The sequence below is a fragment of the Neovison vison genome, chromosome 7 (genome assembly GCF_020171115.1).
Source record: "Neovison vison isolate M4711 chromosome 7, ASM_NN_V1, whole genome shotgun sequence".
NCBI lineage: Eukaryota > Metazoa > Chordata > Mammalia > Carnivora > Mustelidae > Neogale > Neogale vison.
Window position 1 is genome coordinate 195541380 of NC_058097.1, and position 21252 is coordinate 195562631.

At 39.2% G+C, this 21252-nt stretch overlaps 1 protein-coding gene across 1 annotated transcript; it reads right to left on the reverse strand.

Moving 5' to 3' along the window:
* Positions 1-4025: 4025 nt before the first annotated feature.
* Positions 4026-4964, reverse strand: LOC122913677 (olfactory receptor 5AN1-like). The gene has a single exon (XM_044260325.1). The coding sequence runs from the start codon at positions 4962-4964 to the stop codon at positions 4026-4028; it is 939 nt and encodes a 312-aa protein (XP_044116260.1).
* Between the last annotated feature and the right edge of the window lie 16288 nt (positions 4965-21252).

Sequence of the window (21252 nt, forward strand, 5' to 3'; positions counted from 1 at the left end):
CAAACAGCCAACAGACACGTGCAAAAATGCTTTTTTTTTTGAAGATGTGTGTGGGGATGGGGTAACTGGGTGATGGATATTAAAGACAGCATGTGATATGATGAGCACTGGGTGATATACTCAACTAATGACTCATCGAACTTTATATCAAAAAAAAAAAACAAAAAAAACTACTGATGTACTACACCTGGGATAATTGAATTCAAATAAAAGAATTCCAATGACATATCTTCTTTTTTTTTCAATGACATATTTTCCCCAGAATAGAAAAAAAAAAACAATAACAAAATCTGCATCAAACTTCAAAAGACCTAAGACACAGTAATCTTAAGAAAGAACAAAAGTGAAGGCATCACACTCCTGATTTCAAAGTATACAACAAAGCTATACTAAACAGAACAGTATGGGTCTGACATAAAAAAGCACATAGACCAACAGAACACAATAGAGTCCAGAAATAAACTCCCACCTATAGGTCAACTAATATTTAACAAGGGAAGCAACAATACTCAGTGGGGAATGAATAGTCTCTTTAACAAATGGTTTTGGAGGGACGCCTGGGTGGCTCAGTGTGTTAAAGCCTCTGTCTTTGGCTCAGGTCATGATCTCAGGGTCCTGGGATCGAGTCCCGAATTGGGCTCTCTGCTTGGCAGGGAGCCTGCTTCCGCCTCTCTCACTGCCTGCCTCTCTGCCTACTTGTGATCTCTCTCTGTCAAATAAATAAATAAAATATTTTTAAAAATTTGTTTTGGAAAAACTGGATAGCCATATGCACAACAATAAAATCTGGCAATCTAATGCATAGCATAATGACCATAATCAATAACACTGTGTTACATTCCTCACAGAGGTGCTTCTCCTACGGAAGCCCATATGGTTCCTTTTTAAGACGTCTCATTCATTCTTGCACATTTTGAAAGAACAATGCTTCAAAGAACATACCTGAACCTTTGGGGGGGGAGGAGGGCACACTCCTTTATTCATACTGCACTACTAATTATTTGGCATGGGATAATCCTTCACATTCCCTCTCAGAGGTTCAGTGATTCTCCTACTCCGAATCCTGTCCAACTATAAACTTGTGAAAAAATTGGCAAGCCTTCCAATACCTCTTCAGTTATAGTCCTTAACTAAATGGAAGAATTATGTGACTTACCAGAGTTAAGATGCTGCCCCCAAAACCACATTAGGAACCCAGTGAATCTCCAAGGATAATATGTAATTGTAATGACATCTGTTTTATATCAGTTGGTTCAAGTCTGAGGAACCTGGTTGTCAACAGTCAGTGTTGATACACTTCTTGTTCCACGTTTCAAACAGATCCCAAGGACCAAAAGTATTATGTTCTACTTTAGACAGAAAAACTGTCCAGAGTTAAAAACCCTGCCTATCACACGATCTCCTTCCTCTCTGGCTCCTAAGGCTTCCCAGAAAATACCAACGTTAGTATAAGTCTAACTATCTACTCCATATATTAGATCACCCCATACAAAACCATAGATCTCTATGACATAAAATGCTGAACAAAGACAATAAAAAAGTATACTATCTTTCTACAAAGAGCAACAATTTTACATCTTTTCCTACTTCAATGTGTTTTATTCATTTTTCTTGCCTAATCAATATTAGTTCTTAGTCTTAGTTGGCAATATTTAATCTTCGGTAACTCTATTATTTTTTTTTTACTTTCAAATACCTTTATTGGAGGAAAAATGAAAATATCCATAAAATTTAATAATATTCACTTTGCATACTAGAGACCCTTAAGTTTAAAATAATAAGTTTAGAAAACAGCATGGTAAATTTAAACTACTCATAAATTTTCAAAAAATCTTTAAAAGTAACAACAACTCCTCACCCTGTTTTTTTTTTTCCAGAGGAAAAAAAATAATCTCAAACTCAATTTTTTTCCAATTTATTTATTTTCAGAAAAACAGTATTCATTATTTTTTCACCACACCCAGTGCTCCATGCAAGCCGTGCCCTCTATAATACCCACCACCTGGTACCCCAACCTCCCACCCCCCTGCCACTTCAAACCCCTCAGATTGTTTTTCAGAGTCCATAGTCTCTCATGGTTCACCTCCCCTTCCAATTTACCCAAAAGCACATACCCTTTTTAAGTATTTTTATGTATTTTTGAGAGGGAGAAAGCACAAACGGAGTGAGAAGGAGAAGCAGATTCCACCCTGAGCAGAGTCTGATGTAGGGCTCAGTCCCAGGACCCTGAGATCATGACCCTGAGATCATACTTTCAACTGAGTTGAAAGTAGACAGCCAACTGAGCCATGCAAGTACCTTAGTTGGCAATATTTAATCTTCAGTAACTCTATTTTTTTAAGTATTTTTATGTATTTTTGAGAGGGAGAAAGCATAGACAGAGTGAGAAGGAGAAGCAGATTCCACCCTGAGCAGAGTCTGATGTGGGACTCAATCCCAGGACCCTGAGATCATGACCCTGAGATTATACTTTCAACCTGAGTTGAAAGTAGACAGTTAGCCAACTGAGCCTCACAGGTACCCCTCAGTAACCATTATTACAATGAGTTTTCACACAAGTCTCCTCACACCAAACATGAACAGATGTCTGAAATATTAGAAATGATTTGAGAGTGTGAAATACCAACTATGTCAGGGTAAAGTTTCCTGACTCAGTGAGAGAGAAATTTGAATCCCACAGTGTCAGAAAAAGCTATTGGCTGGGATATGGATTTTGAACATCATCTTCTAACAGAAATCCCCACTGATGTCCTCCATGTTATTCCTTACTCTCCACAAGTAAGTGAAACCATATGATAGTTGACTTCCTCTGCTTGACTTATTCCACTCAGCATAATCTCCTCCAAGTCTCATCCATGTTGATAAGATGGAGGATACCAGGATAAGGAAAGGAAAAGGGAACCAGGGAAAATCAGAGAGGGAGAAGAAACCAGAGACTGGACTCTAAGACAAACTGAGGGTTTTGGAAGGGAGGCGGGAGAGGTGATGGGTGAGCCTTAGTGGGTATTAAGGAGGTCACCTATTGCATGGAGCACCAGGTGCAGTGCATAAACAATGAACCCTGGAACACTGAAAAAAAATTAAGATGTGAAAAAAAAAAAGAAATCCCTACTGAATACTAGAAGCAAGAAACAAGTCATTAGACTCATAAAATAAATGGTGCTGAAGGAAATACATCCTTCATTCCATTCCTCTGTATGCTTCAAATCACCTCCTGCTTCCTTAGATTATAGCTGGTGAAGACTGGGATGTGGCCAAATTTACTAGATGCTTAAGCAGAAAAGAGACTTCAGACAAACATTACCCAGCTCAAACTGTTCTTCCCAGGAGACACAACCAGGGCAATTGTATAGCTTTGTTTCTATTCAAAGACACATCACCTCTATCTTTTTATTCCCATTAAGGTCTGATATACAGAACAAACCTCAATCACCCTCGTGTCTGGATTAAAATATGCTGCATCAAAATTTTTGGGAGACAAGTTCTCGACACTCCTGGGGGCCTTTGTCCAGTAACAATCCTTTACAGTCAGAGGTCTGAGATTGAACAGATCTCAATCTCTGAAGTAAAGAGAAGTACAGGTTTTTAAAACTTAACACTTTACAAATGCTTGAACATTATTTTTAAGATTTTATTTATTTATTTGAGAGAGAGAGAGAACACAAGGAGAACAAGGGATGGAGAGGGAGATGCAGGCTCCCTGCTCATCAGGGCTCAATCACAGAACACTGGGATTCTAACCTGAGCAGAAGGTAGATGCCTAACCAACAGAGCCAACCAGGTGTCCCACATGCAGATTACTAATAAATGATGAGGCTGCTCCTCGTGTAGGGTGAAAGTATGAACCTCCAGGACTTAAAGGTATTGTGCTTGTGTGGATCAAGTCAGCTGTCACTCCATTTAGCATATTATCTGTGTCAAATTAACCTTTCTTTACCCAAAGGCAGTATGAATTTTGTTAGAGTTCATTCCTGTGCATGTTACTGGGGGTGGAGGTTTCTGAAAGGACAAATCTGGACAGAACCTCAGTAGGACCATCTTTTCTTTTGTAACCTCTTCAAGGCATCTTTGATTTCCTTGTTCCTTAGACTGTAAATCAAAGGATTCAACATTGGAATAACCACAGTATAGAATACTGATGCAAATCTGTCAAAACTGGAGGAAGTGCCAGAGCTGGAACTCAAATAGACATAGATAGTTGAAGTATAGAAGAGGGAAACTGCTGTCAGATGAGAAGCACATGTGTTGAAAGCCTTGGACCTGCCTTTAACAGAAGTTATCTTCATGATGGAGATGACAATATAGCCATAGGATATCACGATAATGAGGGCATTTGTTATCCCAAAGAACATTGATAATATAGCAAGCAACAGTCGCACAAAGAAAGTATCAGTGCAGGACAGGATTATCAGTTGGGGTATGTCACAGAAGAAGTGCTTGATGACATTAGGTCCACAAAAGTGGAGCTGAAACATGGTACACAACTGGGATATAGAAGCAGAGAGTCCAGCCAAATAGGATCCCAGCACCATCCGAATACACAGGGTGGGTGACATGATGGATGAATAGAGAAGTGGATTGCAAATGGCACTATATCGGTCATAAGCCATGGCTGTCATGAGACAAGACTCACTCAGTGCCATGGTTGAAAAGACAAAGTACTGAACAACACAACCCAAAAAGGTGATGGTCTGCTGCTCTTGGAAAAAGTTGGAGAGCATCTTGGGAGCTATAGAGGTCGCATAGCAGATATCTATGAAGGACAGATTACTGAGGAAGAAGTACATGGGTGTGTGGAGGTGAGAGTCCATCCTTATTAAGATGATGAGGCACAGGTTCCAAGTCAGAGTCAAAATGTAGATCAGCAGGAATGCAACAAAGAGCACTGCTAGGATTCTGGGAAAATCAGAGAATCCCAAAAGGATGAAATAGGTGATCTGTGTCATATTTCCTCCCGCAATCATTGGCTTGCTGCTTCTAAAATCAGGAAAGAAAGAAGAGAATGCACTGCTGACTCAGGTGAGATGACAGTATTACAATTCCCGTATGAGCTTTTTTTTCCCTCCACGGAGTGCTGGGAAAGAAACAATATCTCACTGCCCTGATGAAAAGACCCAGCTCTTCATCTCAAATTATTAAGAAGAGGGCCTTTAAAAGTGCCTCTAAATAATGATGTATTACATGTTGCCTAATAGAATTGAAATTAAAAAAGGAAATAAGTGCTTCACATTCTCAATTATTTCATAGTCTTATGAAATTAAGAGATATGTATGAATTTGAGAACTAAAATAATATAAATGAAGTGATTATTACAGAGACCATTCATTAGAAGTTTTTTAAAACCTCTGATAATTTCTTATATAACCACTGCTTTACAAGACTGTAAGTAGAATTGCTCTAAAATAAAACTGAGATAGCTCTGAATCGCTAAGGAAATGTTGAAAAACAAAAATAAAACTGGGGGCCTCACATTACCTGATTTCAAGCTTTACTACAAAGCTGTGATCACCAAGACAGCATGGTACTGGCATAAAAAGGGACACACAGACCAGTGGAACAGAGTAGAGAGCCCAGATATGGACCCTCAATTCTGTGGGCAAATAATAATTGACAAAACAGGAAAAAATATACAGTGGAAAAAAGACAGTCTCTTCAATAAATGGTGCTGGGAAAATTGGGCAGCTATATGTAGAAGAATGAAACTCGACCATTCTCTTACACTGTAAACAAAAATAAACTCAAAATGGATAAAAGACCTCAACGTGAGACAGGAATCCATCAGAATCCTAGAGGAGAATTTAGGCAGGAACCTCTTCGATATCAGCCACAGCAACTACTTTCAAGATATGTCTCCAAAGGCAAAGGAAACAAAAGCGAAAATGAACTTTTGGGACATCATCAAAATGAAAAGCTTCTGCAAAGCAAAGGAAACAGTCAAAAAAACAAAGAAGCAGCCCAGGGAATGGGAGAAAGTATTTGCAAATGACAGTACAGACAAAAGGTTGTTATCCAGGATCTATAAAGAATTCCTCAAACTCAACACACACTAAACAGACAATCATATAAAAAAAAATGGGCAGAAGATATGAACAGACACTTCTCCAATGAAGACATACAAATGGCTATCAGACACATGAAAAAATGTTCATCATCACTAGCCATCAGGGAGATTCAAATTAAAACCACATTGAGATATCACCTTACACTAGTTTGAATGGCCTAAATCAGCAAGACAGGAAACAACATGTGTTGGAGAGGATGTGGAGAAAGGGGAACCCTCTTCCACTGTTGGTGGGAATGCAAGTTGGTGCAGCCTCTTTGGAGAACAGTGTGGAGATTCCTCAAGAAATTAAAAATAGAACTTCTCTATGACCCTGCCATTGCACTACTGCGTATTTACCCCAAAGACACAGATGTCGTGAAAAGAAGGGCCATCTGTACCCTAATGTTTATAGCAACAATGGCCACGGTCGCCAAACTGTGGAAAAACCAAGATGCCCTTCAACGGATGAATGGATAAGGAAGATGTGGTCCATATACACTATGGAGTATTATGCCTCCATGGGAAAAGATAAATACCCAATTTTTGTAACCACATGGACGGGACTGGAAGAGATTATGCTGAGTGAAATAAGTCAAGCAGAGAGAGTCAATTATCATATGGTTTCACTTATTTGTGGAGCATAACAAATAGCATGGAGGACAAGGGGAGTTAGAGAGGAGAAGGAAGTTGGAGGAAATTGGAAGGGGAGGTGAACCATGAGAGACTATGGACTCTGAAAAACAATCTGAGGGTTTTGAAGGGGCGGGGAGGGGGTGGGAGGTTGGGGGAAGCAGGTGGTGGCTATTGGAGAGGGCACAGATTGCATGGAGCACTGGGTGTGGTGCAAAAATAATGAATACTGTTATGCTGAAAATACAAAATAAATTAAAAACAACAACAACAAAAAAACAGTGAATACTGTTACACTGAAAATAAATTTAAAAAAATAATAAATAAATAAATAAATAATAAAACTGAGGTAGCCCTTCAGACTCACATGGCCATCTGGATAATGTTTTGAAATTTCCTATTTTATTCTTATGAAAAGTAGTTACCTTCATTGTAATAATTTCATAATTTTTATATGATTCTAGTTAATATATCATCTTCTAGTTGACCTGAAAAACTGTATCATAACTTATCACTCTTATAATATTTTCTTGAGGCACAGTTTACATGCTCAATAAAGTTTTGGAACTAGTCTTCTTCTTCTTTTTTTTTTTTTTAATGAATCATGAGAGAGTATGGAACTAGTCTTCTTTTTTTTTTAAAGATTTTATTTATTTATTTGTCAGAGAGAGAGGGAGAGAGAGCGAGCACAGGCAGACAGAGAGGCAGGCAGAGGCAGAGGGAGAAGCAGGCTCCCCGCCGAGCAAGGAGCCCGATGTGGGACTCGATCCCAGGACGCCGGGATCATGACCCGAGCCAAAGGCAGCTGCTCAACTAACTGAGCCACCCAGGCGTCCCAGGAACTAGTCTTCTTAAGGAAGGATTCATACTACGTATACCAAAGGGAAGGCAGTACAGCTCACTATACCCCAACATTTTTTCAATTTTAGGGTACTTTACTACTTGAGAAACAACACGGGATGGTGGCTAAATGTTCAGACTTTGGAGTCTTGTCTGATACCCTCTTGCTTTATGAGCTTCTCCCAGTAGCTTAAACACACTAAGATTGATTTACTCAAAATGAAATGATAAAATTAAGAGCCCTTGGACTATGAAATTACTAGGACAGTTACAAGAAAATTCAAGGAGATGCTCAGGATACAATTCTGTACACAGTAATTGTTCAATAGGTGTTGGCTATTATTATCATGGTTTGCTTACAGATAACCACGAATGACAGCTGTATCCATGGTTAGGAACATCAACAGTGCTATAGTTGTACAGGTTAATCTGAGGAATTTCCTGGGGCATCACTAACCTTGTAGACAGTGAGGAGTCATTATCTCTAGGCAGATGTAGATGCAGACCTCATGTAGAAGCAAATCAAACCATCCGGGGCCATGAAGACACAAAGCACAGACAATTTTTTATTTAGTTTGCTTGAGTTTGAGTATAGTTGATTAACTGACAACATGCATCAGACTATGATGGGCCCTCATGCAGAGGAAAAGTAAATAATTGTAATTACCAAGTATGACATAGGGATATGCCATATGTTTTATTGATATCAGTCATCATGTTAGAGCTCATTAACAGATTCATTGTAGATTGCAACTATGGCCTATGCTCCATAACTGCCTGTCCTTCCTTCAGATGAAAGAGTACATCAATGAGAACAGCTATGAAATTTTTGAAAAAATATTAATAATTAAAAAGACATGAACTTTCAAAAGTTAAAAAGTATTGTGGGGGCTCCTGGGTGGCTCAGTGGGTTAAAAGTCTCTGCCTTCAGCTCAGGTCATGATCCCAAGGTCCTGGGATCGAGCCCCATATTGGGCTCTCTGCTCAGTGAGGAGCTGGCTTCCCTTCCTCTCTCTTCCTGCCTCTCTGCCTACTTGTGTCTATGACTACTGTCTGTCCAATGGATAAATAAAATCTTAAAAAAAAGTATTGTGAACACTGATCATTCACTATTCCTATAAAAATAGACATGTGTCAAAAAAAAAAAAAGGAAAAAGAAAATAGACATGTGTCATGGGCGCCTAGGTGGCTCAGTTGGTTAAGCTTCTGCCTTTGGCTCAGGTCATGATCTCAGTTCCTGGGATCAAGTCTGGAATTGGGCTCTCTGCTCAGTGGGGAGTCTGCTTCCCTCTCTGTCTCTGCCTGCCTCTCTGCCTAATTGTGATCTCTCTCACTCTCTCTGTCAAATAAATAAGTAAAACATTTAAAAAAATAGGCATGTGTCAAAAGACCTTATAGAAATTATAGGAAAATTTAAATATCAGTTAAGAAATTAAATATGATAAAATTAGTATCTCAAAGTGATAGAAAAGGATAAATTTTGATATGCATTTATATAATCTTAGTATGTGGAAAAATATCTGAAATACAACACCAAAACAGAAATTATAAGAGTAAAATATGGCAACTTAAAATTTGGTTAGGTGAGAAAAACCCACTTAAGTAAAATACTTTTGAAATAGAATTCACAAGGGAAAAATAAGTCACAGTGCATTAAAAAGGCAATGTAGTAATGCCTTTAGTATAAAAGGCATAAATCAGGATATGGGGCATATTTACTACTTATGAGGGTACAAAATGAGTCTACCTTCCAGAAAGAAATTTTTTTTTTTTGCTTTATAAAATATCTCCTTCTTTTAGTATCTCTCTGTCTCTTTCTCTTTCACACACACACACACATAGAAACACAGGAAACAATTAAAAATGACTGAAGTACTGAATGGTATGATTCTGGTTTAATTCTTTAAGCCTCTCCATGTTTGATCAACTTTCAACAACCCCTATATTTACAGAAACAAAAACTATTAAGATCGTTAATCATTAACAGTAAGCACAGTGTAAGACAGAAAAGGAGAGGGGATGGGGAAATGAAAGGAAGAGAGAATCACAGAGAAAACAGACTTTCAGAATTCCCGAGCTTTTACCTACTGTCTGTGTCAACCTTAGCAATTTATTTACCACCCTGTGCCTCAGTCACATCATCTATAAACAGTGCTAAGAGTACTTACCAACTCAGAGGATTGCTGCAAGGACTGATTGACATAACACGCTTAAAACAGTAAGGGCTCAATAAATGTTGGCGACTATCATCCCCATTATCATTCCTCTCTGTGAAGGAAAAATACAGCAAAGTAATACTGAAATATCAAGAAGCTCTTCACATTAATTATTTTCTCAATCAGATGGTCTCTAAGCTGAGACTCAAGAATATTGTTAGTCAATGACTATATTTATTTCTGTCTGGTGTAACTCTGTTATCTCCCAGTCAGCTGGAGCATAAATGCCTGATGCCCCTTTTCTTGGGCCACCACCACCAGGCACCGCACAGCGCATGGTCTAGTGGACATGTTTCACTATTACCGATAAGCACCTTGTATACGAGTATTTGTGTTACTGAACAAATACATGGTGAACAAATGGTGCTTTCACCGAATTTTGGAGACAAAACTAAAATCATCTTATTTCATTTCTATTATGTTTTCTGAACTTGGAATAATTTCTGTTGACTCCTAAAGTGTGGCCAATATAACTTCTCCACAATTTTATCCAAGATAAGTTGGAGTCAATGAAAATATTTTGAAAACATAAACTCTCATGCACAATGAGAGTGTGCAACTAATTCGGTGAAAAATCACGTTTCTGATCAATCATTTGCAGTAAAGCTCTTCAAATTTTTTTTGGAGATACATTCTTTTTATTTTTTATTTTTTTTAATTTATTTTCAGCATAACAGTATTGTTTTTGTACCACACCCAGTGCTCCATGCAATCCGTGCCCTCTATAATACCCACCACTTGGTACCCTGACTTCCCACCCTCCGCTCCTTCAAAACCCTGAGATTGTTTTTTCAGAGTACATAGTCTCTCATGGTTCACCTCCCCTTCCAATTTCCCCCAACTCCCTTCTCCTCTCTAACTCCCCATGTCTTCCATGCTATTTGTTATGCTTCACAAATAAGTGAAACCATATGATAATTGACCCTCTCTGCTTGACTTATTTCACTCAGCATAATCTCTTCCAGTCCCGTCCATGTGGATACAAAAGTTGGGTATTCATCCTTTATGATGGAGGCATAATACTCCATAGTGTATATGGACCACATCTTCCTTATCCATTCATCCGTTGATGGGCATCTTGGTTCTTTCCACAGTTTGGCGACCGTGGCCATTGCTGCTATAAACATTGGGGTACAGGTGGCCCTTCTTTTCATGACATCTGTGTCTTTGGGTTAATACCCAGTAGTGCAATGGCAGGGTCATAGGGAAGCTCTATTTTTAATTTCTTGAGGAATCTCCACACTGTTCTCCAAAGTGGCTGCACCAACTTGCATTCCCACCAATAGTGGAAGAGGGTTCCCCTTTCTCCACATCCTCTCCAACACATGTTGTTTCCTGTCTTGCTGATTTAGGCCATTCTAACTAGTGTAAGGTGACATCTCAATGTGGTTTTTTTTTTTCAATTTATTTATTTTCAGAAAAACATTATTCATTATTTTTTCACCACACCCAGTGCTCCATGCAAGCTGTGCCCTCTATAGTACCCACCACCTGGTACCCCAACCTCCCACCCCCCCCGCCACTTCAAACCCCTCAGATTGTTTTTCAGAGTCCATAGTCTCTCATGGTTCACCTCCCCTTCCAATTTACCCCAAATCCCTTCTCCTCTCTAACACCCCTTGTCCTCCATGCTATTTGTTATGCTCCACAAATAAGTGAAACCATATGATAATTGACTCTCTCTGCTTGACTTATTTCACTCAGCATAATCTCTTCCAGTCCCATCCATGTGGATACAAAAGTTGGGTATTCATCCTTTCTGATGGAGGCATAATACTCCATAGTGTATATGGACCACATCTTCCTTATCCATTCGTCCGTTGAAGGGCATCTTGGTTCTTTCCATAGTTTGGCGACTGTGGCCATTGCTGCTATAAACATTGGGGTACAGATGACCCTTCTTTTCACGACATCTGTGTCTTTGGGGTAAATACTCAGTAGTGCAATGGCAGGGTCATAGGGAAGCTCTGTTTTTAATTTCTTGAGGAATCTCCACACTGTTCTCCAAAGAGGCTGCACCAACTTGCATTCCCACCAACAGTGTAAGAGGGTTCCCCTTTCTCCACATCCTCTCCAACACATGTTGTTTCCTGTTTTGTTAATTTTGGCCATTCTAACTGGTGTAAGGAGATATCTCAATGTGGTTTTAATTTGAATCTCCCTGATGGCTAGTGATGATGAACATTTTTTCATGAGTCTGATAGCCATTTGTATGTCTTCATTGGAGAAGTATCTGTTCATATCTTCGGCCCGTTTTTTGATATGATTGTCTGTATACAAAGATAAACTCAAAATGGATAAAAGACCTCAATGTGAGGCAGGAATCCATCAGAATCCTAGAGGAGAATATAGGCAATAATCTCTTCGATATCAGCCACAGCAACTTCTTTCAAGATATGTCTCCAAAGACAAAGGAAACAAAAGCGAAAATGAACTTTTGGGACTTCATCAAAATCAAAACCTTCTGCACAGCAATGGAAACAGTCAAGAAAACAAAGAGGCAACCCACGGAATGGGAGAAGATATTTGCAAATGACAGTACAGACAAAAGGTTGATATCCAGGATCTATAAAGAACTCCTCAAACTCAACACACACAAAACAGACAATCATATCTTCAATTTTTTTTAAAAAAGTTTAATTTAGCAACGTGGATGAGTCTGGAAGAGATTATGCTGAGTGAAATAAGTCAAGCAGAGAGAGTCAATTATCATATGGTTTCACTTATTTGTGGAGCTTAACAAATAGCATGGAGGACAAGGGGAGTTAGAGAGGAGAAGGGAGTTGAGGGAAATTGGAAGGCCAGGTGAACCATGAGAGACTATGGACTCTGAAAAACAATCTGAGGGTTTTGAAGGGCCGGGGGGTGGGAGGTCGGGGAACCAGGTGGTGGGTATTGGAGAGGGCACGTATTGCATGGAGCACGGGGTGTGGTGCAAAAACAATGAATACTGTGATGCTGAAAATAAATTTAAAAAATTAAAAAAGAAAGAAAATGTTTAACAAGACAGAAAAAAAAGGAATCTGGAGTACCAATATTTATATCAGAAAAACAAAAAAAATTTAATTTGATTTTCTCATTGTTCCAAAATTCATTGTTATGTACCACACCCACTGCTGCATGCAATACATGCCCTCCTTAATACCTACCACCAGGTGGACCCATTCCCCCCCAACTCCCTCCTTCTAAAACCCTCAGTTTGTTTCTCAGAGTGCACAGTCTCTTATGCTTCATCTCCCCCTCCAATTTCCCCCCAATTCATTTTTCCTTTCATCCTCCTAATGTCCTCCATGTTATTCCTTATGTTCCATAAGTAAGTGAAACCATACGATAATTGACTTTCTCTGCTTGACTTATTTCACTCAGCATAATCTTCTCTAGTCCCATCCATGTTGATAGAAGAGTTGGGTATTCATCCTTTCTGATGGCTGAGTAATATTCCATTGTATATATGGACCACATTTTCTTGATCCGTTCGTCTGTTGAAGGACATCTCAGCTCTTTTCACAGTTTGGCGTTTGTGGACATTGCTGCTATGTACAGGGTATTGGGGCACATATGGCCCTTCTTTTCATTATTTTTCTGTCTTTGGGGTAAATACCCAGTAGTGCAATTTCAGGGTCATAGGGTAGCTCTCCTTTTAATTTTTTGAGGAATCTGCACACTGTTTTCCAAAGTGGCTGCACCAACTTGCATTCCCACCAACAGTGTAAGAGAGTTTCCCTGTCTCCACATCCTCTCCAATATTTACTGTTTCCTGTCTTATTAATCTTTACCATTCTAACTGGTGTTAGGTGGTATCTCAATGTGATTTTGATTTGAATTTCCCGATGGCTAATCATGATGAACATTCTTTCAAGTGTCTGCTAGCCATCTGTATGAGTTCTCTGGAGAAGTGTCTGTTCTTGTTTTCTGCCCATTTTTTAAACGCATGGAAGCTAAAGACCATCCTGCTCAAGAATGTTTAGATGGGGAGGAGTCAAGATGGCAGAGAAGTAGCAGACTGAGATGACATCAGGTAGCAGGAGATCAGCTAGATAGCTTTATTCCTTTGGGAACACCTACAAATCCAATGGGAAATCAAAGAGAAGAAGAGCAACAATTCTAGAAACAGAAAATTGATCACTTTCTGAAAGGTAGGACCTGTGGAGAAGTGAATCCAAAGTGATGGGAAGATAGACTACGGGGAGAGGGGTTGGCTCCTGGCAAGCGGCAGAGCAATGGAGCACTAAATCAGGACTTTTAAAAGTATGCTCTACTTAGGGACATTGCTCCAGAGGCTAAACCAGGAGGAAGCCCACGTGGGGTCAGCATAACCCCAGGTCCTGTGGGGTCACAGAAGGACTGGGGGTGTCTGAGTGTCACAAAACTTGCAGCTATTAGAGCAGCAAAGCTAGCTACAGCGACAAAGCCGAGGAGTAAGCTCTCAGCTTGGGGTTACCTTGAACCGAGCACAGGCTGGGTGAGCTCAGAGCATGGCCAGAGGCCAGGGAGACAGAGTGACTGAGCACTTTTCTCCAAGTGCACAGCTGGAGGCCAGGGAAATGGAAGCGACCGAGTGCTTTATTCCAAGTGCGAGCTATTGAGCACTTTTCTCCAAGCACGACCACAGGCCAGGGAGGCAGAAGGGACCGAGCGCTTTTCTCCACGTGTGACCAGAGGCCAGGGAGATGGGAGTGATTGGGAGCTTTTCTCTGAGGGCGCACTGAAGAGAGGGACCCCCAAGCTCTCAGCTCCTCTGGGCCAGAGATTGGGAGGCCGCTATTATCATTCCCATCCTCCAGAACTCTATGGAAAGTGTTCAGGGAACAAAAGCTCCCGAAAGCAAATCCAAGCAGATTAGTTAGCCTGGTCCCTGATAAGGGTGAGGCAATTCTGCCCTGGCAAGGAAACTTGAGAATCACAGCAACAGGCCCCTCCCCCAAAAGATCAACAAGAAACCCAGCCTAGACCAACTTCACTCACCAAGAAGAACAGCCAAATTCCAGAGGAGGAGAAAGCAAATCTTATCTGGACAAAATGACAAGGCAGAAAAACTCACCACACACACACACACAAAAAAAAAAAAAAAAAAAAAAAAAAGAAGAAGAAGAAGAAGAGGCAGTACCGAAGGCTGGGGACCTAATCAATATGGGCATTGGTAATATGACAGAACTAGAGTTCAGAATGATGATTCTCTAGGTTCTAGCTGGGCTCGAAAAAGGTATGGAAGATATTAGAGAAACCCTCTCTGGAGAGATAACAGCCCTTTCTGGAGAAATAAAAGAATTAAAGTCTAACTGAGTTGAAATTTTAAAAGCTATTAATGAGTTGCAATAAAAAATGGAAGCTCTTACTGCTAGGATAAATGAGGCAGAAGAAAGAATTAGTGACATAGAAGACCAAATGACAGAGAATAAAGAAGCTGAGCAAAAGAGAGACAAACAAATACTGAACCATGAGGAGAAAATTTGAGAGATAAGTGACCCCATAAGATGACACAGCATTAGAATAATTGGGATTCCAGAAGAAGAAGTAAGAGGGAGGGGAGCAGAAGGTATATTGGAGAGAATTATTATAGAGGATTTCCCTAATATGGCAAGGGGAACAAACATCAAAATCCAGGAGATGCAAAGAATGTCCCTCAAAATCAATAAAAATAATTCCATGCCTCATCATCTGATAGTAAAATTTACAAAATTTTAACAAATTAACGAAAATTTTAAAATCTTAACAAAAAAGAGAAAATCCTGAAAGCAGCCTGGGAAAAAAGTTTGTAACATACAACGGTTAAAACATTAGATTGGCAGTGGACTTATCCACAAAGACCTGGCAGGCCAGAAAGAACTGGAATGATATATTCAGAGCACTAACCGAGAAAAACATGCAGCCAAGGATACTATATCCAGCTAGGCTATCATTGAAAATAGAAGGAGAGATAAAAAACCTTCCAGTACAAACACAAACTGAAAGAATTTGCAAACACCAAACCAGCTCTACAGGAAATATTGAAAGGGGTCCTCTAAGCAAAGAGAGACCCTAAAAGTTGTAGATCAGAAAGAAAAAGAGACAATATGCAGCAACAGTCACCTTACAGGCAATACTATGGCACTAAATTCATATCTCTCGATAGTTACCCTGAATGTAAATGGGCTAAATGCCCCAATCAAAAGACACAGTGTATCAGAATGGATAAAAAAACAAAACCCATCAATGTGCTGCCTACAAGAAACTCATTTTAGACCTGAAGACACCTCCAGATTTAAAGGGGGGGGGAACAATTTACCATACTAATGGACATCAGAAGAAAGCTGTGGTGCCAATCATTATATCAGATCAATTCGATTTTAAGCCAAAGACTATAATAAGAGATGAGGAAGGACACTATATCATACTCAAAGGGTCTGTCCAACAAGGAGACCTAACAATTTTAAATATCTATGCCCCTAACATGGGAGCAGCCAACTAAATAAGGCAATTAATAACAAAATCAAAGAAATACATAGACAATAATACAATAATAGTAGGGGACTTTAACACTCCCCTCACTGAAATGGACAGATCATCTAAGCAAAAGGTCAACAAGGAAATAAAGGCCTCAAATGATACACTGGACCAGATGGACATCACAGATATATTCAGAACTTTCCATCCCAAAATAACCGAATACACATTCTTCTCTAGTGCACATGGAACATTCTCCAGAATAGACCACATCCTCAGTTCTAAATCAGGTCTCAACCGGTATCAAAAGATTGGGATCATTCCCTGCATATTTTCAGACCACAATGCTCTGAAACTAGAACTCAATCATAAGAGGAAATTTGGAAAGAACCCAAATACATGGAGACAAAACAGCATCCTTCTAAAAAATGAATAGGTCAAACAGGAAATTAAAGAAGAATTGAAAAAATTCATGGAAACAAATGATAATGAAAACACAAAATGTGTGGGACACAGCAAAGGCAGTCCTGAGAGGAAAATATATACCAGTACAAGCCTTTCTCAAGAAACAAGAAAGGTCTCAAATACACAACCTAACCCTACACCTAAAGGAGCTGGAGAAAGAACAACAAAGAAAGCCTAAACGCAGCAAGAAAAGAGAAATCATAATGATCAGAGCAGAAATCAATGAAATAGAAACTGAAAAAACAACAGAACAAATCAACGAAACTAGGAGCTGGTTCATTGAAAGAATTAATAAGATTGACAAACCCCTGGCCAGATTTATCAAAAAGAAAAGAGAAAAGACCCAAATAAATAAAATCATGAATGAAAGAGGAGAGATCACAACCAACACCAAAGAAATACAAACAATTATAAGAACATACTATGAGCAACTCTTCACTAACAAATTCGACAATCTGGAAGAAATGGATACATTTCTAGAGATATATAAAGTACCACAACTGAAACAGACCCATAACCGGTAAGGAGATTGAAACAGTCATCAAAAATCTCCAAACAAAGAGAACCACCACTACTTCATAGGAAAACTTGTATTGTTCACTCGTTTCCACTATTCCGGTTCATATTTTTTTTTTTTTACACATAGGTAATTTTTTTAACCTATTTATCATCACAGAAAGCTGTACAGTACATCAAATTCCATAATACCTTTCTAACCTGAACTTTTTGATACATACACCTATGTTTTTCTTTTGCATTTTTATTTTTTGAATTCCTTTTTTAAAAATTTTAGTTTAGTTTAGTCTAGTATATTCCTTTTTATTTTTATCCTCTAATTTTCATATAGAGTTAACTTCAAAGTAATCCCCGTTCCCCAATCAATACTACCCCTTTAGGTAAACCAATTTTTAATCCCCTTTATCTTAGGAAAGTTGAGTCCTTTAACAAAGATATCAAGATACATCCAGGAAGAATCAAAACAACCTTCCTCACACACACTGAGAATTTATAAGAACTCTCCCATCTTCTTCCATCAGTGTTTCTGTGTTTTTTGTGTTTGTCCTGATACCATATAAATTTTACACTTGTGGTTCTTTTTGACGAGGTTCTTTCTTTATTTGCATATATATATATATTTTTTCTTTCTCTTGCCATATAATTCTATCAGTCTTTTTATCTCTTTTTGTTTGTCTACTTCATAAATCTTACCTTGGGGCCCATCTGGACTGAACCTTCTCTTTCATCTTCCCTTTCTTTCCTGTCTCTCTCTCTTTTCTTTCTTTTTTTTCTTTTTCTTTTTCTTTTTCTTCTTTTTCTCTTTTTCTTTTTCTTTTCTTTTGTCTCTCATATGGGTGGGGAATCCTGATTGCTCAGAAGTGTTCCAGGGTGCACCTTGACTGCACCAGAGTTGATACATCCAGCTACATCTGTTCGGTCATCTCCCACCAAAATGACTAGGAGGAGGAAAGCCCAACAGAAGAAAAATACAGAGGATGGACCTTCTGCAACAGAGCTAACGGCTATCAACATAGACAATATGTCGGAAAGAGAATTCAGGCTAACAATTATCCAGGCAATAGCTAGGTTGGAGAAAGCCATGGATGACCAAACAGAATTGATTAGGGCCAAACTGAAAGCGACCAGACAGGATGTTCACAATGTTAGGGCGGAGCTTAAAGCTACCAGGGAGGAGGTCCACAATGCTCTCAATGAGTTCCAATCTAATATAAACTCTCTCAAAGCTAGGGTAACTGAGACAGAAGATAGAATTAGTGATCTGGAAGACAAACAGATAGAGAGAAAGGATCAGGAGGAAGCCTGGAACAAACAGCTTAGATCCCACGAAAGCAGAATCAGGGAAATAAATGATGCCATGAAGCGTTCCAACGTCAGAATTATTGGAATCCCTGAAGGGGAGGAGAAAGAAAGAAGTCTAGAAGATACAACAAGTCCTTCATGAAAATTTTCCGAATCTCGCGAATGAAACCAGCGTTCATGTACTAGAGGCGGAACGGTCTCCACACAAGATTATACATTCCAAAAAAACATCATGACACCTGATAGTCAAATTGAGGAGTTATAATTGGAGTTATAATCTCTTGCGGAGTTATAATCTCTTGAAAGCCGCCAGGGCAAAGAGGCTCCTTACTTACAGAGGGAAGCCCATCAGAATAACGTCAGACCTGTCCACAGAGACCTGGCAAGCCAGAAGATGCTGTCAAGATATATTCAGGGCACTAAATGAGAAGAACATGCAGCCAAGAATACTTTATCCAGAAGACTGACATTCAAAATGGATGGAGAGATAAAGAGTTTTCAAGACCGGCAAGGCTTAAAAGACTATGCAACCACCAAGCCGACACTGCAGGAAATAGTAAGGGGGGTTCTATAAAAGAGGAAAAATCCCAAGAATAGCATTGAACAGAAATATAGAGACAGTCTACAGAAAGAAAGACTTCAAAGGTAACTCGATGTCAATAAAAACGTATCTACCAATAATCACTCTCAATGTGAATGGCCTAAATGCACCCATAAAACGGCACAGGGTTGCAGATTGGATAAAACGACAGGACCCATCCATATGCTGTCTACAAGGGACCCATTTTGAACCTAAAGATACACGCAGACTGAAAGTGAAGGGGTGGAGAAGCATCTTTCATGCCAATGGGAGTCAAAAGAAGGCTGGGGTAGTGATTCTCATATTAGATAAATTAGACTTCAAACTAAAGACTGTAGTCAGAGATACAGAAGGACACTACATAATCCTTAAAGGGACTATCCACCAAGATGATCTAACAATTGTAAATATCTATGCTCCCAATATGGGAGCAGCCAATTACTTAAGAAAACTGTTAATCAAGATAAAGAGTCATATTGATATGAATACACTAATCGTAGGAGATCTTAACACGCCTCTTTCAGAATTAGACAGATCATCGAAGCAGAAAATCAATAAAGAAACAAGAGCATTGAATGACACATTGGACCAGATGGACCTCATAGATATATACAGAACATTCCACCCTAAAACAATAGAATACTCATTCTTCTCAAGTGCACACGGAACCTTCTCCAGAATAGACCACAAAATGGGTCACAAATCAGGACACAACCGATACCAAAAGACTGAGATCATTCCCTGCATATTCTCAGATCACAATGCTTTGAAACTGGAGCTCAATCACAAGGAAAAGTTCCGAAGGAACTCAAACACCTGGAAGCTAAAGACCACCTTGCTTAAGAATGCTCGGATCAACCAGGAGATCAAAGAAGAACTGAAACAATTCATGGAAACCAATGACAATGAAGACACTTCGGTCCAAAACCTATGGGATACAGTAAAGGCGATCCTAAGGGGAAAATATATAGCCATCCAAGCCTCGCTCAAAAAAATTGAAAAATCCAGAACACACCAGCTGTCTCTACACCTTAAAGAACTGGAGGATCAACAATAAATCAAACCAACTCCACACATAAGAAGGGAAATCATCAAGATTAGAGCTGAGATCAATGAGGGAGAAACCAGAGATACAGTAGAACGCATCAATGAAACTAGAAGCTGGTTTTTTGAAAGAATCAATAAGATCGATAAGCCACTGGCTACACTAATCCAAAAGAAAAGAGAGAAAGCCCAAATTCATAAAATTATGAATGAAAAGGGACAGATCACAACTAACACCAAGGAAGTAGAAAGAATCATCAGAAGTTATTACGAACAGTTATATGCCAATAAGCTTAGCAACCTAGATGAAATGGATGCATTCCTGGAAAAATATAAACTACCAACATTGAACCAGGAAGAAATCGACAACCTGAATAGACCGATATCTAATAACGAGATTGAATCAGTGATCAAAAACCTCCCAAAAAACAAGAGCCCAGGACCTGATGGATTCCCTGGGGAATTCTACCAAACCTTCAAAGAAGAAATAACACCTATTCTCCTGAAGCTGTTTCAAAAAATTGAAGCAGAAGGAAAACTTCCAGACTCTTTCTATGAAGCCAGCATTACCCTGATCCTCAAACCAGGCAAGGACCCTACCAAAAGGGAGAATTTCAGACCAATATCACTGATGAATATGGATGCTAATATTCTCAACAAGATCCTAGCCAACAGGATCCAACAACACATTAAAAAGATTATCCACCATGATCAGGTGGGATTCATCCTTCGGCTACAAGGATGGTTCAACATTTGCAAATCAAGCAATGTGATACAACAAATTAATATGAGAAGAGAGAAGAACCACATGGTCCTCTCAATTGATGCAGAAAAAGCATATGACAAAATCCAGCATCCGTTCCTGATTAAAACGCTTCAAAGTATAGGGATAGAGGGAACATTCCTGAACCTCATCAAATCTATCTATGAAAGACCCACAGCAAATATCATCCTCAATGGGAAAAAGCTTGCAGCCTTCCCATTGAGATCAGGAACAAGACAAGGATGCCCACTTTCACCACTCTTTGTTCAACATAGTATTAGAAGTCCTAGCAACAGCAATCAGACAACAGAGAGAAATAAAAGGTATCCAAATTGGTAATGAAGAAGTCAAACTCTCTCTCTTCACAGATGACATGATTCTTTATATGGAAAACCCAAAAGACTCCACCCCCAAACTACTAGAACTCATA

Excerpts from the sequence above, each read along its gene's own strand:
- LOC122913677 (XM_044260325.1), bottom strand. The coding sequence starts at position 4,964 with ATGATTGCGGGAGGAAATATGACACAGATCACCTATTTCATCCTTTTG.